Source organism: Leptinotarsa decemlineata, unplaced genomic scaffold (assembly GCF_025532065.1).
Source record: "Leptinotarsa decemlineata unplaced genomic scaffold, Ldec_3_MD MMD2_tig00000199_RagTag_RagTag, whole genome shotgun sequence".
Classification (NCBI taxonomy): domain Eukaryota; kingdom Metazoa; phylum Arthropoda; class Insecta; order Coleoptera; family Chrysomelidae; genus Leptinotarsa; species Leptinotarsa decemlineata.
The window spans coordinates 12155229-12176947 of record NW_027412544.1 but is presented as its reverse complement, the minus strand read 5'-3'; the positions used below and the strand labels follow the sequence as shown (position 1 = coordinate 12176947).

At 34.6% G+C, this 21719-nt stretch overlaps 2 protein-coding genes across 2 annotated transcripts; both read left to right on the top strand.

Moving 5' to 3' along the window:
• Window positions 1–13870: 13870 nt before the first annotated feature.
• LOC141481532 (uncharacterized) lies at window positions 13871–16045 on the top strand (the record flags this gene model as incomplete). The annotated part of the gene is given in 1 exon segment (XM_074173156.1): window positions 13871–16045. A coding segment is annotated over 1 exon segment (2175 nt), but the record flags the coding sequence as incomplete, so codon positions are not given.
• Window positions 16046–17750: 1705 nt separating this feature from the next.
• LOC141481531 (cytochrome P450 9e2-like) lies at window positions 17751–18353 on the top strand. The gene is made up of 2 exons (XM_074173155.1): window positions 17751–17871; window positions 17992–18353. The coding sequence occupies exons 1-2, from the start codon at window positions 17751–17753 to the stop codon at window positions 18351–18353; spliced, it is 483 nt and encodes a 160-aa protein (XP_074029256.1).
• The last annotated feature ends 3366 nt before the right edge of the window (window positions 18354–21719 follow it).

Genomic DNA, 21719 nt, shown 5'->3' with positions numbered 1-21719 from the left:
ATGTCAACTATTTCTACTCACTTATTAGATCTAAGTCTAATCCTCGATATGTCTTTAGTTAATGGCGGAACGGTTTGCTTAAGTAACTTTTTTGAAGGAGCTGCTTTTGGAGTATTTTCAGTCTCTGAGAATGTTTGCTTTTCTCCTGTATTTAGGCGTGTTTGTGGAATTTGATTTTGATCTTTCTTTTCTGTTTTGGGTATTTGATTTGAATGAATACTTGGTGCTGACGGGGCACTATTAGTTTTGGGGTGTGGGTTCTCTTCATATTCCAAGTCTTCAATGGTATATGCAATGTTATTTACAAAGAGTTTATTTCCTCTGTTATAACACCGATTTTGGGTGTTTTCTCTAGCTTGCATTGGATAAGTTCTCAAAATTTTATTCTCATTCCTTTGATTTTCGGTCAGATCGTGGGCAATGTATATTTTTGATCTTTTCAGTTTGCGGCAATTCTGAGGGATTTTTTTTTTCTTCATTTATGATACCAACTCAAGTTTGATAGGAGAATTTTCATCATTTCCCAATTTATAAATATTTTTATTGACTGACTGTAATAGGTTCACATCAAGTAGCTGTTTGATTTGGTTACAAATGAAATCGATTGATACTTCCTTAGGATTTTTGTTGAGCCCAAAAATAACTAGATTTTTCTTTCTATTCTCTTTCTCTAGTGACTCAACTTTATTTTTGAGTTCTAAACTTTCTTTCTCTAAACTCTTCACCTTATTATTGAGGGATTCAATTTTCAGACTGACTCGTACTTCACTAGCTTCAATACTGTTTTTCAACTCACTCCTGTTTCTCACTATTTCATCATACAGATGCTACAAAGTAATTTCCGTTTCATCGTTTCTCATTTTATCACTGTAGACGTGTGCTACCGTTTATGATCTTGTTAAACTCTCGGGATCAATATTGGTCATTTGTAAGTAAATGAAAATTAGATTTTGACTGCTCTCTTCATCAAATGTTGCACTACACAATACCGTTAATTTGTTATTAGTTTAGAAATAATGTCTGTGAGAAACCCACTGATATTTAAGTTCATATCGGAGCTTCAAAGTATCACGTATATACTTTAACAATAATATATTGGTAAATAATAATAATAAATATTTATAATAATATAAATAAAAATAATAATAATGAATATTTAAATATTTTTTTAGGATATTATTCAAAATTGAAATTCATTACTGCCAGACACTTTCCGTGGGCCATTACATCTGTCAGACGTCTTGAAGGTTATGAAAAAATTAGGTGAAGTACGTTATAGTAGCAAACATAAATTTTATATATATTATCTTAGGTACTATTTTAAGATCATTTGTATGCGGCTCGACCAATCCGAAGAGCCAATCATCCCCCCAGACACCTTCAAATATTTGGAGTAATCAGGAAGAGGAGCAATATCATTTTTGGTATCATTTCAAGAATATAATTGTGAAATATTGAATGTTTATTTTTTAATTTTTTTTTTCAATGTTCAGATATTCACAAATTGTTGTTTAAAAAAATATTTTTTATATTCTAAATTATTCATCTTCATTGTCATCATTGTCTGAGTTCTTACTTCCCCCATCAAATTCACTCTCAAATCGAATATTTAATTCATCTTCACCATTATCTTCATTGATACCTGACTTCTCTGTAAAAATAAATAATTCAATGATGTTGTGAATAGCTACAAGTATATTGAAATAATTTAAAGTGAAAGTAAAATACCTAATTCGTTTTCAAGTGACTCACTCACATAACTTGGTAATTGGTCTCCATCAAACCAGTTGAAATCATACTGGCTATCTTTTAAAATCCACCCATCATTTTCATATCTTAAATTGCTGAGATGCTTCATATGAGCATTGATCCAGACACTTGCAATATAATTTGCTCGTCTAAACTGTTGAAGTAATTCAGTATCATATGGTGATAAATTACTTGCTTCAAAATTTCTTACATTTTGCTGGTGGAATTCTTCAATCGCATTGGGAATTGAATATGTATTTATGAAAAGCTGCAGCTGTATTACATCAAATACATTTTGTTCCTTATCTTTATCAATAAATAATTCAAGATCACCAAATTTAAGGAACGTTTGCTGATATTGATGCCAAATGCCTTTCGTTTCTTTTTTATTCAATGCTTTTATTTTGTTGGTAAAGTCTACTTGACAAATATGGTGGTAATACTTTTTTGGGTTTGAAAGATTTTCAATTTTTTTGAAAAAATCAGGATATCTGTCACGTCCTTGTATTATGCTCAATATAAATATTTCTTTCTCTGTACAATGTAGAGGCTGTCTTTTATTACGGTGTTTTTTAGTTTTTTGGTCGCAAAATATACAAATACTATTTGTAGACTTATTGTCTACATGACTTTCTGTTGAAACATCATTTTCAAGTGTAGCATTTAAATCTTCTAATTCCCTTATGTTTTCTTGAGAAGTGGATGGTGCGGGATCGGACAACTCAGGTATGGCAGTTGGGTGATTTATTGTTATCTGATCAGGTAGAAGTGTACTTACTGGATTTGAAGATTGTATACAAGATGGCTGTGGATCTGTAGAATTATCTACGTTGCATATAACCAGTAAACGACTTGTAACACTGTCTATGATAACCACTTTCAAATAACTCCACAGGCAAAACAACATCTTTATACTTTAGGTTATGTTCCTTTCTAGCTATTGAAATTTTTTGACACTTTTTTAAGGTATCTTCAGAAAATAATATTGAATTTTCATCAGATTTATCACCAAAAAAACACAATTCAACGAAGTAACCATTATCTTTCACTCCAATAATTACTGCAATAATTTTTGAATGTTTATGTCAGTAGCTCGCGTTGTATGGAGGGATGATTGGCCCTACGGATTGGTCTGGCCGCATACAAAGGGTGTTGAAATAGATAATATATATTAAATTTAGGTTTGCTACTATAACGTAGTTTACCTAATTGTTTTATAACCTTCAAGACGTCTGGCAGAAGTAATGGTCCTCGGAAAGTGTCTGGCAATAACGAATTTTAATTTTAAATGAAATTCTTGAAAAAATATTTAAATATTAGTGTTTCTACTTCAACGTAGGTAAGTAAGGTTTTTATCTACCTGTTCTTCGCGCTACCTGAGAAATTGCCCCGTTTTCAAGCTAATGGGTACGCATACTTCTCAACAAGTACTAATAATCCTGAAAATTTCAGCTTTGCTAAAATGACGTAGATCTGGGGGCTCTGGGATCTTGCTCTATGATATCAGGCTCGAATTCACTCAAAAACAGCCGTGAGTCACCACGTTCGGTAATCTGCAATCGATTTCTCTTTTCAGTTAGCAACGTTGCCACAGTACTGTATCCACGTTCACACAAATACGATGATGGGAATGCTATCAAAAATCGTTGAACGATGGACCACGATCCAGGGTACAATTGCAGGTTTGGCTTTTGTAGCCAAAATTCTTGGTACCCATTTCTGAATTTTATTTTTATTTCCTCGTTCGTTATCAGTTCTATGAGTTCTTCTTCCAGCTGGGGTGATTCTGCTGTATTGACATTTGAAAAAGGATCCAACACCCAGTCCGGCATTTCCAATTTTAAAATGTCCTGGAATCGTTTTGCGAAATCACTGTGGGGGTTCTTCAAATGTTGGCAGTAAACAAGCAAGTTGTCGTTGTTGAAGCATACTGCTGATAAATTAGGGAAATTGCGAAACTCACGTCTGCCGATATTATTCTTGTATAAGAGCAATTTGGCTACAAAAGCAGCAATGACATTTTTTGTTTTGATCAAATTCAAGTCGTCACTTCGAAGTTGGAGATTGACATCATTGAATAATTTATACAGGTCTGTCAAGCACGCAATATCATTCTTTGAAGTAATGAGGTTGTCGTACAATTCTTTGTCTTTGTTTTCCCAGAACTCTATTACAGAGTCAAATAGATTGTAAAATCGAGTCAGATAGTTACCTCTTGATAACCAACGCACTTCTGTGTGAAATAGCAATCGGTTGAAATCTTCATCATTAGCAACACAAAGCTGATTAAATAATCTGTCATTCAAAGAGCTGTTTCGGATTTTATTGACTGCTTTGATGATATTTTGCAGTGATTGAGAGAGACGCTCACTCAAATTTTTCGCAATCAAATGTTCCCTATGAATGACGCAATGTACAGCGAGCACACCTGTAATTTTATTTTTTGAGTATGCTATGAAGCCTTTGTGACGTCCTGTCATAGCCGGAGCATTATCCGTAGCAGCTGATGTAATATTCTTCAGTGGAATTTTTTCCTTTCTTTCAGTTTAAAAATTATCAGGGTTTTTATGTAAATTTAAAACTTGTGATGCTGCAGGTTTTTCCGGGTTTTCCTGCAGCTGAAAAAGCAAATGCGTCACTGGAATCAATGAAGTCGCCCTAGAGCGCCAATTAATTTTTGTTGTTTCATAATTTCATAATTTGTATATATAATATATTTTATATCAAAAGTTAATTAACTAAAGTATATCTAATAAAATAATCACGGGAAAATTAATTTTTCCATGGATTTTCGTTTATTCAAGTGTCTAGAAGGTACGTGATTTTTTTCTTCTTAATAACGATATTTAATGGGTTAAAATAATTTTTATTGTTCAAAGGTCCGTATCGGTCAGCGCGTGCGGGACGCCCATCACCCGCTGTTTAGAGGCTATTTTCGCCTCTAAATTAAAATTATAAATATTGGTGATAGAGTTCCGGGAGGTGGGACTTTTTTTCAGCAAATTCTCTTCTCTTCAAGGATCTTTCTTCAACTTATGGATATCTTTAACATTTTCCGAGATATTTGCAAAAGACCAAACCTCCCTCTTTTTTTACTGAATTGTTTATAACTTTTGCAATTTTTTCGAGCCCCTCTTGAAATTTTTCAAAAAGTTGCTAGAGGTCATTCCGAATCGAATGAGCCCTGGATCACAATTTTCGGTGCCGTTGGACAGAAGTTCCAAAAAAAGGATCCAGAAACAGTATTTTCCATATAAATTTTCATAAGAAGATCCAACGCCCGTTCTGGAATTTTTTGCCTAAAACTGGTAATCTTCTGGAACACGTCGCCAGTCTAGTAACCGAACACCGAACTGCCCGTGACGCGTCTCGTGTTTACGAGCCCAACGCCCTATTGAATATCCTGCATTCTCACTAATAATCCGGTCAATCTAGACATTGGAAGGTACATAAATATACAACATGCTGCAAACGCGTGTAATTGTTCAAAACAAGTTGAAAACAAGATTTTAAAATTCCGAATGATTGAGATGCCTGGAAAAAATTTTTTTCGAGGACAAAGGTCAAAAATCTCGAAAAAAATTGGTTTTTCGTGATTTTCAGGAAAACGGTAAGTTTCATCATTTCTGAGATACGACGAGTCAAAAAGTTGTAAAAGTTGTAATCGTCATTATATGCACACGTTTCCACGCCACTTATGGGGTAGTGTACTTAGCGCGTTTTTTTTAACGTGGTTTCCCCAGTAGGCCTATTCCACATGTCTGTTGTGATTCTGTCAAATTGAAAACTTGCATAATAAAAGGTTGGAAATTATAAACGCGATTGAAATTAAAAAAATTTAAAAATTCATTCATCCGAGTCATAACCTTCAAATACTTCTTCTTGTCGTTCTTCTTCTTCTTCTTCTCTTTGATGTTCATCCTGGGTGTAGGTAAATTGCGTCAAGAGTGATGTATGTTTCCTCGTTGGTATCAAATGAATCCTCCACTATTGGTGATTCAGCATTAGAACATGACTGGCCTTGACAATGTGTACATGCCAGAGAACACAACAGTCCAACTTTTTCACGACCACATTTAGCGCTGCATCCCTTTTTACAGTTGCAAAAAATTGTGTTTAGCAGTTTTTCCGGCACAGGTGGGAGTAAAGTCTGAATAGGTTCTAATGCATTGTCGACCAACTTCCAACTCCAGTCTTTTGGGTCTAGCTGATAGCCAAGCCATATTTGAACTTGGTAATATACCCGGAAAACATATTGATGAGCAGCAACTGAGGTTGGAGGAAGACAAGCTGATTGCACCTGTTTCTTATTTTTATTGTTTTTTGCGAAACATGCATATCGATACTTATCTAAGCAGGTGGTTTTTTTCGGAGCTTTGTACATATAAAGAAGAAACTGAATCCCGTTGGTGATAATTTCTTGTTGAGTCGAATTACTTTTTTTGAAAACTTCAGCACATTGAACTAAATATTGTTTTTCAAACATTTTAAAGACTGTTGCTTTACCCCTCCTGTGAAATGCAGGCGTCGTATCACAGCCAGTTATTGCGTGTAAAAATAATAAATGATTTTGACTCTTTGCAAAAGTAGATAACCTTTTTGACGAATATATTTCGGTTTGACTTTGAGCTTTTCCTGGCTTTGGAAAAAAATATTTTTTTCAGGTGGAGTTCGAGTAGTAAGAAGTACGAGTAAGTCTACATCTTCACCCACAACAATAGTTGTATTTGTAAAATTAAATTGCTCCATTGCTGTTTCAATAATCAGTACGTCGGCATCGTTATTAGCCTGTTTAACCAATATATTTTCGCCAATAAACTTATCCTCCAACATTGAAATGAATCGAGATTTGTTGTGAGTATTTGCAAGAAATTTCTGTTGACTGGTAGGAACTGTCATAAGTTCATCAAATAGAATATCGTAGATGAAGATGTTGCTAAAGTTCGACGACGTTGTCCCGCAGCTTTAATATTTCTTGTGCAATTACAACTTCAGAGATGTATATACGTGGCATACTTATGCATGTAATGACGATTACAACTTTCACAACTTTTTGACTCGTCGTATCTCAGAAACGGTGGCTCTAAGAAAAAAAAGTGTTAGTACATTTTTTGTAGAAAATATTATGATCTACAATTTTCATGTAAAGTTATATTATGGTATAACTCACCGTTTTCCTGAAAATAACGAAAAACTAATTTTTTTCGAGATTTTTGACCTTTGACTTCGAATAAATTTTTTTCCAGGCATCGCAATCATTCGGAATTTCAAAATCTTATTTTTAACTATTTTTCGAACAATTACACGCATTTGCAGCTTGTTGTTGATTTATGTAATTTCACTCTTATTTTTAGTCTAATTTGACCGGACTATAAGAGATGAGAATAGATACGTACATTTTCATTAAATATAAATGAATTAGGAGAAGATGGAAAAACTTACAACCGACAGTTGATAGATGATTGATGCTTAGTTACTAGAAAGTATTATGAAATGTGGCGGGTAGAGAGTCTACAAACATTGCTTGTAATATTGATAAAACATACTAGTATATATATATATAGTCAAAGTTCATATATTTTCGAAGTGACCTTATGAATAACAAGTCGACATTCTTCTCCATAGGTCCGCATTTTCTTCAAGAATTCTCTTCTTAGTAGTCGAATGAACTGGCGTTCCATCAATATTTTCGTGTTCATCAATATTGTTTGTTATCGTCGCATCTAAAAAAAGAAAGACATTTGCTTCTGGGAAGAGGGTATTATGGAATAGTTCGGAAATATGGAATACTCAGGTTTAAGCTCTGTTTAATGCTGAACTAATGAAGTACTTCAAAAGACTCCCATGATGCTCTATTGTGCAAGTTGACCACCTGTTGCTGTCTAACTGCTCGCTACAGAACAAATTTTGTTTTGTGTTTCACAAGAATTTTTACAGGTGAGCCTTCAAATATTTGTACTAAGTACTACAATGTGACTCAGCTTTAAGACTAACCACAATGTACACGTAAAGAGTTTTTGCCTATCTGTGTCGGGTAATATGGAATACTCAGTATTCCATAATACCCGACACACCATCTATGTTCTAAACAAGATTTATGAAAGAAATTGAAATTAACACAAGGCCTAATTAAAAAACAAAGTTTTGTCTGCTATAAAGTAAATGTGAACCCACTGAGGTGTACATATAAAATAATTTTAATGCCGTTCAAACAGTTGCCAACAGACTAAACCTGCAAGCGGATTTATTGTAGATATGTTCTGTTTGTTACAAGTTTATGCTCCCGTTTTGTTAACTCAATGGGTTTCAAATCCTCTGTTTTTTCAGAAATGCCTAAGAAGAAGGTAGGTGAGAAAAAGAAGCGAAAACGTTGGTTTCCGTACCAGATGACTTCGGCTATAGAAGCTGTTCGGTAGAAGAAAATTAGGTACCTCAACGCATCTAAAGAATTCGAAGTTGCCAGAGCTTCTCGCATCCGGCTTGCCAACAGTAATGAGAAAAGTGCTAAGGTAGCCGCTACTACTACTTTAGGCCGTGAGCCAGTGTTTTCGATAGAAATTGAAGTACTCAATTGAGATGAAGTCAATGTTCTATGGACTAACCAAAGGGGATGTATGCAATCAGCGCCCGATCCAACTATTTCGCCTCATGGGCAAAATAATATTTGCCGCCTTTTACCCATGCGTTATTCCATAGACGGTGTGATTCCAACCTATAAAAAGGCACATTTTTCTTGCCGATATTAATGAAACAAAATAAGTTTCGTTTTAAGATATTTATTCCAATCCAGCATCCAGCATAGCTTGAAGGACGCAGTGTGACCACATTTTATTTTTGTAATCTACTAAAATATGATGTGAAATTTCAGTGATGTCAATAGTAATATTCTAACAACTTTTGTGTAAGGTGTGGTTTTCCGCCCCTCATTTTTTGTTCCCCGGGCAATTGCCCGGTTTGCCCCATCCCCCCCTAGATCGGGCGCTGTATGCAATATTGCCTACCAACTTGCGGTTCGCAATAATCTCTTCCATCTATTTAAGGATGCTTTCTTGAAAAGGAATCCGAAACTTTCGGTCCGTAAACCGATGGGTACATCTTTTGCCAGAGCCAGGAAGTTTGATGAAGACGAAGTTGATACGTTTTTTGACCTTATCGACGTTGTTTTCAAAAAGCACAACTATCCTCCTAACAGGGTATATAATGTAGACGAAACCGGTTTGTCTGTAGTTCAAAGTAAAATCCCTCGTGTAATAGACCTGAAAGGGAAGAGACAAATCGGATCCCTTACATCAGCTGAAAGAGGTTATGAGTGACTTCATACCACCGCTTGTCTTATTATCATGTAAAAACCTGAATGAACAGCTGCCTAAAGGTGCCCCGCCAGGAACCATAGCCTCTTGTCACCCAAGTGGTTGGATACAAACAAACATCTTCACCAAATGGTTTAAACATTTCATTGATGTTGCACAACCTTCAGCTGATTCACCTGTCCTGCTTTTTCTTGATGAACATGCGATCCATAAGAATAAAATTGCGTTATCAACTTAGCTAGAGGAAATTATGTTACGATCATATGTCAGCCTCCCTACTCTTTACATAAAATCTCACCCTTGGATAGAACCTTTATGGGTCCATTAAAATCTCAAAGTCCTTGAGTACTTTTGATATGATAAAGCTATTTGGCAGGGCCTACCTTGAAGTACAACGTATGGACATTGCAGTTAATGGTTTCAAAGCGACTGGTATTTATCCTGTCAATAGAAATATTTTGAGCGGTGAGGGTTTCATTTCTTCAACACTCACAGTTCCAAGGCCTGAAAAAAGGCCTATTGAATCAACACCCGCCCCCATTTCAAGTCCGTCAACCCTATATTACTCACCCCAACAGTGTTCATCCTTTTGAGCCAAAGTCCACCAATCTTGCCCTCCCTATAGAGATTTCACCCCCACTTACAAAAAACAAAAATCGAATAGAGGCAGGAAAACTAGTTTCTCCTCCATATAAAAAACAATTACAGACCGGATTGGAAGAAAAACATGCGAAAAAGGAACTTGAAGTTTTGAAAACACAGAAGAGAAAAAAGCTCAAAGACTCCCTGCTAAAAAATTAAACATCAACCTCTCTTCTAAACCCAGACCTAAGGCGACTAATCCAGCTAGTGATAACTCCAGCAAAGATGAATATTTCCATTCTGATGTATCATCCTCAATGAACTATATGCCTCCAGGAAAAGAAACGGATAACAAAGACACTGAGTGAGTCGTCTCTGATGGAAAATTTTCCGATGATTCCATTGGGGAGATTTAGATTCAGTGTTTGAACCGCTAGTTGTGGTCTCATCTTGACTGTACAGGGGCAGAAAAGGCAGATTACGTGTGCGATTTCTATTTCCATGAAGTAGACTCATTGTATTAAAGTTTTTGTTTTTAAAATCAGAAATGAATAGGTTTCCTATACTTTAGATGGCTTTTTCACGAAATAAACGTTATATTCCATATTACCCGACTATTTCATATTGATTATTTTGATTATATTGATAAACAACAAAATAATAAGAGTTTTTAAAACTTATTGAAGTTAACTAAAGTTAATTATAGTACGTGCTATCGGGAGTTTGTACTAAGAAACAGTAAATTATATAAAACATAGAAAAATGTAAATTTTATTCCATAATACCATAGTATAAAGATCTTTATACTATGATAATATCCTACTCTTCTCTACTCGTATCTTCCGTGCAACTGTGAGATTAATACCTTTTATTTACTTCTCTGGCTAACTGACTTCGAATATTTTTCATTTTTTGTTCTACCACTATATCAGATTCCTTGGCAATTTTCATCAGGGTATCGTGCCTCATCTTTTGGTATTTAGATTTTTGCTTTCAGTTTGTATGGCTCAATATACGATATTACTATGTCTTTCTCCTATTTCATTTAGTCAGTAGGTATAGACTGATTTTACCGATAGTCGATGAATAACCATCCGACATGTTGATCGTCAAATTTGATTTCGGCGTACACACCAAGCTGCGTGAAGCTGCGTTCTCAGTGAGGTAAAAATCGAATTGTTCTCTTTCTGGTTGAACATTGAGAACGATATTCCAACAAATACATCTACGTGCTTATAATGGACGATTTGTCTCCGACTCATTTATTTCTTAATGTCTTTAAGAAACGGTGTTGTGGATACCCTCGCGACAGGAAAAATAAAATTCGTAAAACATTACATAATAATGTTTTCTAATAGTGAACGGAAATATTTGATATGGATTCATCTTAAACGGCACCCATTATTATGAATTTATGAATACAGTTGTTGAATATGGCGAGGAATATAGCTTCAGCAATGATGGTCCCGACCTCCCGAGAGACATTTGAATTGCAGATATTTCCACATTGGTATGTGACATCCCACGATTTTTCATAATTTTCATTTGTTGTTCCATGTCTTGTGGTAGATACATTTCGTACATTTTGAAGAAAATTTACCAAGGGTTGTCCATCTTTGGACACGGAATTAACATTGAAATCTCCTGCTAAAATTAGTGTCAACGTATGATAGTTTTCTATCAATTCTTTAGAGCCTACTCTCTTGCCTCTACAGTAATATACGGAACGTAACTCTCTCTTTCTATCTTCACTAACTTATACTTTCCTCTCAACTTCCGTTTGCCTAGCCTGATCATACTTTTCGTAACGCTCTCGTCATGCATTCATCAGCTTACTCCCCAAGTCGAGCGCGCGTGAAAAAGTTTAACTTCAAAAACATCTCTACCCATTCTACAACCTAGAAGGTTGTACAACCTAGAATCTATATTGAAAGCGATATATTTCATATACCTGCAACCGTGAATGAGATATGATTGCCTTTCATAAAGAGAATGTTTCGATTCTAATCATTTTCATATTCTTCAAAACATATTCACCGGATTTGTTTATGAAAAATCATAATTTTCATAGCAGCCGAAGATGCAGCTAGGCATTGGAAGGGAAACGTTGTGGAATACTGTGTGCATATTCAAGTTGAAAAAGCGATGCCAGTCATTTCTACCAGTGAAATTTAAAAACGATATACATGGAAAACTTTTTTCAAGGACAAAACACGAGCACTACAAAAAATCTTCAAGGTGCTATAAGAGCGGTGCCTGTGCGAAAGTAGCGATTCACGTTGGAAGTGAATTGCTGGAGATTAATCACATTTGGCAAAACGTTCTCAGGAAGTTTATTCCACATAAACCCAGTTCTCTGAATGAAAGAGTTTTCAAACAGGAAAGTTTGAGGTGTACTGAGTTGAACCTCAAAACGATGAGCAGCCCCAATCCTTCGCGTATTTCTGGTATGTACCATCCATCAAATGTGCCAAGTCACTTGAACACTTCCCGTGAAAGTATCTATAGAAGAGAGACAAAGCCCCAACCCTTCTTTAATGTTCCAGACTATCAAGATTGCAAGTGATGTTCGCGTCTCCAATTAGACAAATGGCTCTTTTCTGGATGGAATACAGTAGTTTTAGAGTATGCTGAGATGTATAAAGCATTAAAAGTTGCTGTGGTGTGTGCAGTTTTCAGGTTCGGAACAGTGTTCCAAGCTTTCGAGAAGCAGCCTCTGCCATTCCAGCGACATGATTGCGCCAAGACATATTGGTGGTGTCTATTTCAATCCTCAACAAACTTATCGAAGCAGAAAGCTGAATTGTCTGTCTTGACATTATTATATCTGGTTCGGAGATATATATCTTTATGGAGAAAACCGATGCCTGAGTTTTTGTGGCATTGAATTGAACCTGGTAACTTTCACCCCAACTCGAAATCACTTTTAGATTCTCATTAAGATATGCAACCTTTTGCAGCCGATGTCCTGGAACTACACAAGGACTACTCAAGTGTGCTGTCGACAGCAAATCAATTTATTGGATTCTTCGTTGTTTTCAATAAGTTGTTGGAAAAACTCAATTACATTAACCTAAATATAAATCGCAATGAAATATGGATGCTACAAAATTATCAACTCAAAGGGAGGGATATTCCTCAATTGTTTGCAAGGGGTTAACGATAGAAAAGTGGAAAAATATAAACACGAATTCCATCTATTTCATCTTGTTATTAATTAGGATTCATCGATCAAACAACGTCTGGAAAAAATTTGAGATAATGAAAAAATATTGTAGCTCCGCGAAAGACGCCGAACCAAAAAAATTAAATGTAAATTCTGTCAGATACAGAATTCGTTCTTCAGACTGATACAGTTAACAACAAGCACTATAAGAATTTCATCGAAGGAGAAGTGAAAATAACTTGAGGTTATTTACTATTATTGAGCTGTAAGGAATTGCATCTGAGAGTTGAAACTTTGTTAATCTTTAGCCGATTACAACATAGCGGGAAATCTGAATAGATCCTTTAAGATATTCTGAAGACACTGTACTTCCCCGAAATATGAAGTTGCTGCTCGTCGAATACCTGATTTACGAGACGGTTCAATATTTTCGACTCATCGCAGCCTTTGAAGTGTCTTAGGTAGATATGTATAATTAATTTTCTGTGTATATGTCATCATTCAATATTTCTGTACCTCGGAGGGATACAACACTATGTCCATTTTTTTCCATATTGACTTTATTACAGAGTTAAAATCAGCTTTTCTCATATTTCTTAGAGGAATAGAGCACTATGTCCAAAACCAGTTAGAACTGGATATAGCATATTTTAAAACAACACCAAGTCCACTTTCATTTAGAGGGATAGAACACCATGTGGACTTGGTTTTTTATCCTTCTGAAGCATGTGAATTACTACTGGACATAGTGTTGTATACCTCTACACAGCCTGGCGGATTGTTAGTGAACTAAGAGTACTTTTGACAGTTCTGATGAGTTTACATAGTTGGATGTATTTCAAGTCATAATATTTGCTCTTTTTTAGTATTAGTAAGAATAATGAACCATATTTCTCGTGGGAGAAAGATTTTGGAACTATTGAAAAGTTCTAAAAAAGATTCTACTACAGGTAAGCTACTGTTTTGCTCATTATTTTTAATGTGATATACATATCCTCAAACCGTTAATATAATGTTTTGTTATGAACGTAAACTTCAAAATATTATGTTTTACATGTAATATTATAAGACTTGTTTTATTTCAGAACCAAATCATACAAACAGCAAGGATGTTGAAAATGAAGAGGATAATGGAGATGACTTAAGTTTCGACGAATATGATGATGACTCTGATCGGGACAAAAATTATGAACCTCCAAGCTCTGAAACGGATTCCAGTGTTGATGTCCCTGAATTTAATGAAATACAAAATGAGGTCATTAGAAATAAAACTAGTGCTAAAACAAACTCAAATGGACATGAGCTACGTTTACCTGAGGAAGACTTATATTATTTAAACAGCGACAATGAAAATATTGCAGAAAATCAAGTAGGCCTAGATTTGCAAGGAACAGTAGGCGTAAGGAGAAAAGTGAAAAATAAATCTATTTCTACTCAGATAGGTAAAAAACGTGTCGTTCATACCAGTGAATGGGCATGTAATATTCAGAAACGTAAATATTCTGCAGGTGAAGAATATATTAGTAAAAAGGGTAAAGTTGTCCCTGCCAGAATTATTAAACCTCCTTGTTCTTGCAGACTGAAATGTTCTGAAAAATTATAACAAAGTGACAGACAGGAGATCTTTAATGCATACTGGAGTCAGGAGAAGGGAAATGACACAAAACGGCAATTCATTGTTTCATGTGTAGAGAAGCATAGTACTGTCCGTTCAAGAAAACGAGACCTTGCCTCCAATAAGTCAAAACAAAATACTCTACAATATTATTTTACAGTAAAAGGTATACGAACTAGAGTATGTAAACTTATGTTTTTGAATACCCTATCTATATCAAACACCGTGGTAGTTAATGTTTTGAAAAATATTGAACCAGGTGGAATTGTAAAAACCGATCAAAGGGGTAAGCAAACTCCCGTCAATAAAACACATGATGACACTGTTAAAAGTGTAGTAAGACACATCTCTTCCTTCCCAAATTATAGCAGTCATTACACTAGGGAAAAGAGTGATATGAAGTATTTGGGTCCGCACCTGAACATAGAGAAAATGTATGAACTGTATGTAGAGGATTGTAATGAAAATGATTTCAACCCTTTGTTAATAGCTAAAAAATGGTTCAACTACGATGTGTTCAACAAAAAATTTAAGTTGAATTTCAAACCACCAGAAATAGACACATGTGATTATTTTCAAGCAAAATTAAAAAATAATTTGACTCTAGATGAAAAAAATTCTATTGAGGAAGACCATAATGCACATTTGGATGAATCTAAATTAAGGTATGATTTAAAAAGCGAGGACACCAAAAGGGCTAACAATACCCTTAAGGTATTAACGGGTGATCTTCAAAAATGTTTGCCGTCACCCCTTATAACAAATTGCATAAGCTTTTACAAGAGAAAACTTTGGACGTTGAATTACACCCTTTTTGATTCTTCTGATTCGTCAGTCCATTGTATTATGTGGGACGAATCCAAAGGAGCTCGTGGCGGAAATGAAATCGGATCTGCATTACTGAAATGGGCAGATACCGTCATTCCTGGCAGTGACATTGAAGAAATCATTCTGTGGTCGGATAATTGTTATGGCCAGAATAAGAATATTAGCCTTATTATGTGTTTCTTTTGGATACTCAATAAGTATCCTCAAGTAAAAATCATCACTCAAAAGTTTCTACTAAAGGACCACACGCATATGGAGGCGGATACTGTCCATGCGCTGATAGAGCGGAAGAGAAAAAAACTTAACAACATGACAATTCTTACGCCCTGGGATTGGCAGCAGTTAGTCAGACAAACCTCAATGAAATATACTGTGCATAATATGGAACTGGAAGAATTTAAAAATTTTAGGTCTTTGTACGATGTCAAAACATGTGAAAATCCGCCCTTTATTAACAGAAAAAAAGATGTCAACAAAGAACAAGTTCTTCTGTCAACCTGTGTTCAACTGCAAGTAAAACAGAACAGCATGGGAACTCTGTTTTTGAAAAGAAATTTCGCTGATGAAAACCAGGAGAGTGACCTTGTTAGGTTTCGAAGGCGACACCTTACATTGCCAAACGATTTGCAACTGGTAACACAAAGTCCAATACCAATATCACAACAAAAGTATAATGATCTATTGGCATTACTACCATATGTTCCTACAGTTTGTCATGACTTTTATAAAAACTTAAAGCATACTAGTAATACCACTAGTGAGTACCCTGAAGGACACTTACCTTATGATGACTGAGTTTTTTGCATCTAAAATACCATTTTGGTTGAATACATAGATGTATTATTTGTATTTGTAAAGAGAATTATAAATAAAATAGTTAAACACATTTTGTAAGTCAAATAGTATTGTGGTTGTTATTGAATATCCCACATTAGGTCTTACAGTACAATAACTTCATTAGAGGGATACAACACCATGTCCATTAAAAAGTAAAAAAAAAACCGTAAAAAAGTTTTTATTTTATTTTATAACAACTGCATGATGTAAATAACAATAAATAGAATGTTCTGGTAAAATATTGTTTCAACATCTCAATGAATAGCTGTGCCAATAACACTTTTTGTTGAAAAAAAGTTTTAAACTCCTCTCCTGTAAAGTTATGAAAATGGACATAGTGTTGTATCCCTCCGAGGTACAGATTTGCAGTTTTGCTTGTTAGTCGATACATTCGAGACGTTTTATGCCACTTCGAGTCATATTGATTATTCAGCTTTGTGAGTATCATTTCAGGCGTCTTGAGTCGCTATTATGTAACTTTCTCATATTTCTGATAGGTTTCATGTAGTACTACATGACATAGTACGAACTGTTGGTTAATTATCACATTTCCTATTTCATTTCAAAACTTTTTAAGTCCCACAGTTTGTTCACATTTTGCTACATCATGTAATTCATCTAGGAATATGGAGGCGATCCTATACACATGGAACGAAGAAAACTGACAAGCTGAGAAATCAGCTATGCCATTTGTTATTCAACCTATCATTACATTTCTATTCGTTTACTGACGTAATGTATGTTGCAAAAACTCAAAAATTATCGATCTACAACACTCTCGATAAGAGATCCAATGAATTTCAGCATTCCATTCACAGAGGTGCTTAGTAAACTTCAAGTAACACTTGACAATATCAAGCTAGGACTTCATTTATCAATGATGTATACATTCGGGGAATAAATAGACATCAATTGAAGTATTTATTACATTAGGGTCCATAATCTGAATAAATACGCGATTTTTGGACATGAAATACAATAACGGACCTAGGATTTTTTTATGCCGATTTACTTGTAAAAACTAGTGTTTAGGTGTATCTTGCCTGTTTCTATATACTTAGTGAATTGTAACAATTAAAATATTTCAATAATAATTGATGATTATTTTTTACAACTTTTTATGGAAAATAACTGAAATCGATAATAAAAAGGTTTTCTCTATGATTCCAACTTTCTGAGACATACTGTTTATAATATCTACAATATAGAACAGAATCTTGAGAACATTATCAGAAGGAATTGTTTAATTCGATATGAATCATTAGGAAGTTCGTGAATCGAAAATATTCATGGTAGTAATTTAATAGATTTCACACAATGAAGTTTAATTGCAAGTTTCACTATGCAGTTGCTCCTTTTGTTGAAGTGGTCAGCCAGTTCATCAAGTAACGGGTTGATGTATAAGTAATACAGAGTTGAAAAGTATGCTGATGATTCACCACACTTTTAATTATATTTTCTGCTGTTTTTAAAGGTCCTCTATCCTTGACATCATTATGAAAGAGCACACAGATTTCAATAAAAGTCTATGTTTCGGGTTCAGTTCAATTCTAGAATCACGGATATATAATCCTACTGAAAATATTCAGTGAGTATTTAGAGGGTACCACTTTTCTGCAGGTACTTAGGATTTTTCCAGTTCAATAAACCTACTCTCTTAATAATGGATCCAAAGTTGATAAAACGAATAACTGTGAAAGATTTCGAACATTTTGTGGATCACAGAAGTTTTATTGCTGAAGAAGTTGATTCTCTCTGGGGCAAAAATTTAGTCTTGCTGAAAGGTAAATATATTTTTCGTTTCTTTTCTCAACATTATCCCGTGTTTTTATTGATTTTTTTCCGGGAAAATTCAATGGTATATAAAGTATAGTATCAGACTTCACTTTAATTCGATATTTCAGGAGATAAATGGAAGCAGATGAGACCAGCCGTGAGTCCATCTTTCACCAGCAGTAAAATGAAATTTTTATTTGGATTGATGTCTGAATGTGCGGAAAACTGTGTTGAATTCTTCCTTGAAAAAAGTGATATAGCAATAGGATTGGACGTTTTGGATGTCATGAACCATTATGCCAATGACATAATTGCTTCCACTGCCTTTGGTGTAAGTGTGGACTCAACAAGAAATCGTGACAATGAATTTTACGTCATGGCAAAAGAAGCAACAAATTTCAATGCGAACTGGGTGAAGTTAACATTTTTCTCCTCTTTAATTCCCCCTGTGAAACTCATCAAGGTAATGAAATACATAGAAAGACATTGAAAAAATTCCATAAATCACTCATTCTCATTTTCCGTAAATCGGTGAATGTTAACCAAAATCTTTGAAAATAATTTCAAACATAAATCTGAGGTCAAAAACTTATTGCATTCATTTATGTTTTTATTCTCTGATCATTTGAAAATATCTACTCACTTGAAATGCAGCTTGTTTTATTGAAATTATATAATAATTTTCATAAGTACACTTAGGTATTCAACTCTTGATTCCTTAAATAAACTCAGGAGACTATAGTCCGTTCATAATTTGTTGATAGCTCACTGCAAGTTTGACCCTCATTAGAGAACTGAAATACAAAGAGGACAGCTAATATGATATAATAACAAAAACCAAACTAAAACTGGCAGTTTAAGATGTTTTCGACTAACCCACCTTGTATCTGAAGAAATACAATACAGCTATAAAACTTTTAATCCGATTATGTAGGTATTTTGAGTGGAAATGAGTGACCAGTGTCGTAGAGTATATGATTAAAACATTAGTTACTTTATATAAATAAATATATTAATATTCTTAAACTGTAGGTACTGTAAACTGTATTTTTATTTTAAAAAAATTTCTTTATTTTATTCAAAAATAATAAGTTACTTGCAATTTGTAAAAGATACATTTATTTAATTGATACCTATTTTTAAATGATATAAACTACGATTACTTACAAAACTATTCAAATTCAAAATAAACAGGATCATCTTCGGAATCCGAGTCGTCTTGCAGGTTAATAATTAGCGGTTGTGTCTCTACAGTCGCATCAATTATATTGTCAAGATCCCACATTTTTTGTTCTTCTTCTATTGCATGTCTTACTGCATCTCGCCAATTTTGTTCTGTAATATGTTGTAAAGACTCATATAACAATTCACGTACAGCTTGTATTTTATATGACGTATTTTTTCTAGCCACATAGCTTTTCATTTGTGCCCAAATGAGTTCAATTGGATTTAATTCGCAGTGGTAGGGTGGAAGTCTAAGGACTGTGATGTTTCGTCTTTCCGCCATTTTGTCAACTACGTATTTCTTGAACTTAGATTTGTGTTGCCGGGCAATTTTTAAAAGTTCTGCTTTAACCATTCCATCTTCGTAAGGCAGGGACTTATTCCGCAGCCAGTCAATGATATCCTGTTTCTTCCACGCAGTCGTTGGAAGTCTTTCAACTAGTCGTGAATGATAAGGTGCATTATCTAATACTATAATTGAGTTTGGTGGTATATGTTCAATCATCTGCTCAAAATACTCTTCGAAAACATCAGCTGTCATCTCCTCGTGATAGTCTTTTGTGCTTTTGGATTCAAATTCCAACAAACCATGCTTAGCAAATCCTTTTTCACTGCCAATGTGAGAAACTATTGATCTACTGCCTTTACCAGAGGGTGGGGAAATACCAGTAGACCAACGTTCCATAAAGGCTTGCCTGGAGCTTGATATATTTTTATCTGTCCAAATTTTTGTGAGAGTATGACCTGCGTTTACCCACGTTTCGTCCTGATAGTGAATTGGCCTTCCTTCAGCCCGAAATTTTCGTATAGATCTTAGATACTTTCTTCTCCAACATATTATCTCTTCCCGGTCAATCAAAAGTGATTTTCGGTCTGATTTCTCCCACCGGAAATTTAATTCTTTTGAAACTTGCCACAATTTGGTTCGTCCGACATGAGGCAAATCCGGGTCGTCTCTAAATTCTTGTAAAATTTTGTTTAAGTTGGGTATTTCTTTTTTGTAAAAAAATTCGTGAATTTTCCTTCGAATACCATTTTTGGCAAATTCATCAATTTCAATAGGTTTTCTCCCCGTCTTTAAGTATTCGTTTGTATTTGGGTTAGCTATACCTTTTTTTTTTCTTTCTGATAGGAACCTATATATTGTTGACTCCCCTACGCCCGTCATGTTGGCACAACTCTTGATTATCTTCTGAACAGTGTTTGTGGGATTCTGAGAAACCAGAGCATCGTGAACGTTCAAAACAATAGTCTTCTCTCTTGGTGAATAGACAGACTTACTGACTGTACGCAACAGTACCGGTGTAAAACTTGATGATGTTGATGATGATGACGAAGCCATCGCAAGCAATCAAACAAAACAAGCAGGAACGAAAGGTACGTATATGTACTAAACCAAAAATTATTTTCGTTCGTAACAACTTCACCCTTTCAAGGCAAGTTTCGAATATAAACTGAAGCTTTATATTTAATGAATAAACACCTCAGGAACCTCCGCCTATCATTTTACGAGTTTTACGACCGTTTTATGACTTGGGCCCTCATTTTGTGCTATCGACAAATTATGAACGGACTATAGATGGTGCAGCTAGGACTATAACCTTCTCGAAAAAAGGAATTTGCCACGCACAAAATATTTGAGCAGCAGCAGAATCTGCTGCTTCTGACTGACCTGAAAGATTACCCACTAGATAATCCAAATAACTCCGTCATGAAGTTGCATTTTGTTGGTTGGGTTTTCATTTATGTGATCTATTTTCGAAGCTTCAGTCGTTGCTGAGATTTCATGATTTAACGTTCTTTCTCATTTTCAATGCACAAACTATTGATGATTTCTGCCGCAGTAGCAGATAAAACGTTTTGTTCTTCAGGTTCTATTCGACCATGAAATACGAATCTAGATTTTGTTTTCTTCAGTAATTTCAATAATATTCGACATGTCAGGGTTGAGGTTACTACACAAGTATTTGAATACTAAGAATAAGCTTTGTTTGGCAAAGCAGTAAATTGTTGGAAATGTTCAGTTCTGAAATTCTGTAAAGAAAATAACACCAAATATAAAAAAATATAATGAAAGGAGCAGAAAAGTTCATTGAGAAAAAACATTTCAAGAATTGACAACAGGTGAGGAAGAAGAGATCGGTAAAATATTGGGAAATATACAGATCATAGATTTTGAGACCGTAAATTCAATATTTGAAAACAGATCAAAGAAATTTCGGATGAATTTGAAACAAATGAGGACCTGGGAAAAATCAGCAAGTTTAATGTGTTCTCGACAGGAACTACAAAAATAATACATTCGTCAAATTTTTCTTTCATCTCTTATATTATTGTGATCAGTGAAAAAATTATATTTGATCTTTCATCGATAAAAACGATAATATCTGGTATTACCAATACCCGATAGAAATTCATAAGTTAATTAGTTTTAATGAATGAAATTATCTAATGTTATGTATCACTTAATTACCATTTTCCGCATTTGAACAAATTTTTAATAACGGGGAGCTAATTGACTCTATTTGGTCATTCAGTAAATGACCTGAATTCCTATATCTATTCATTTGTAAACATTCCGAGAGATTCAGATTCAAACTTCTCCCTTCTGAATAATAGTCGTGATTGAACT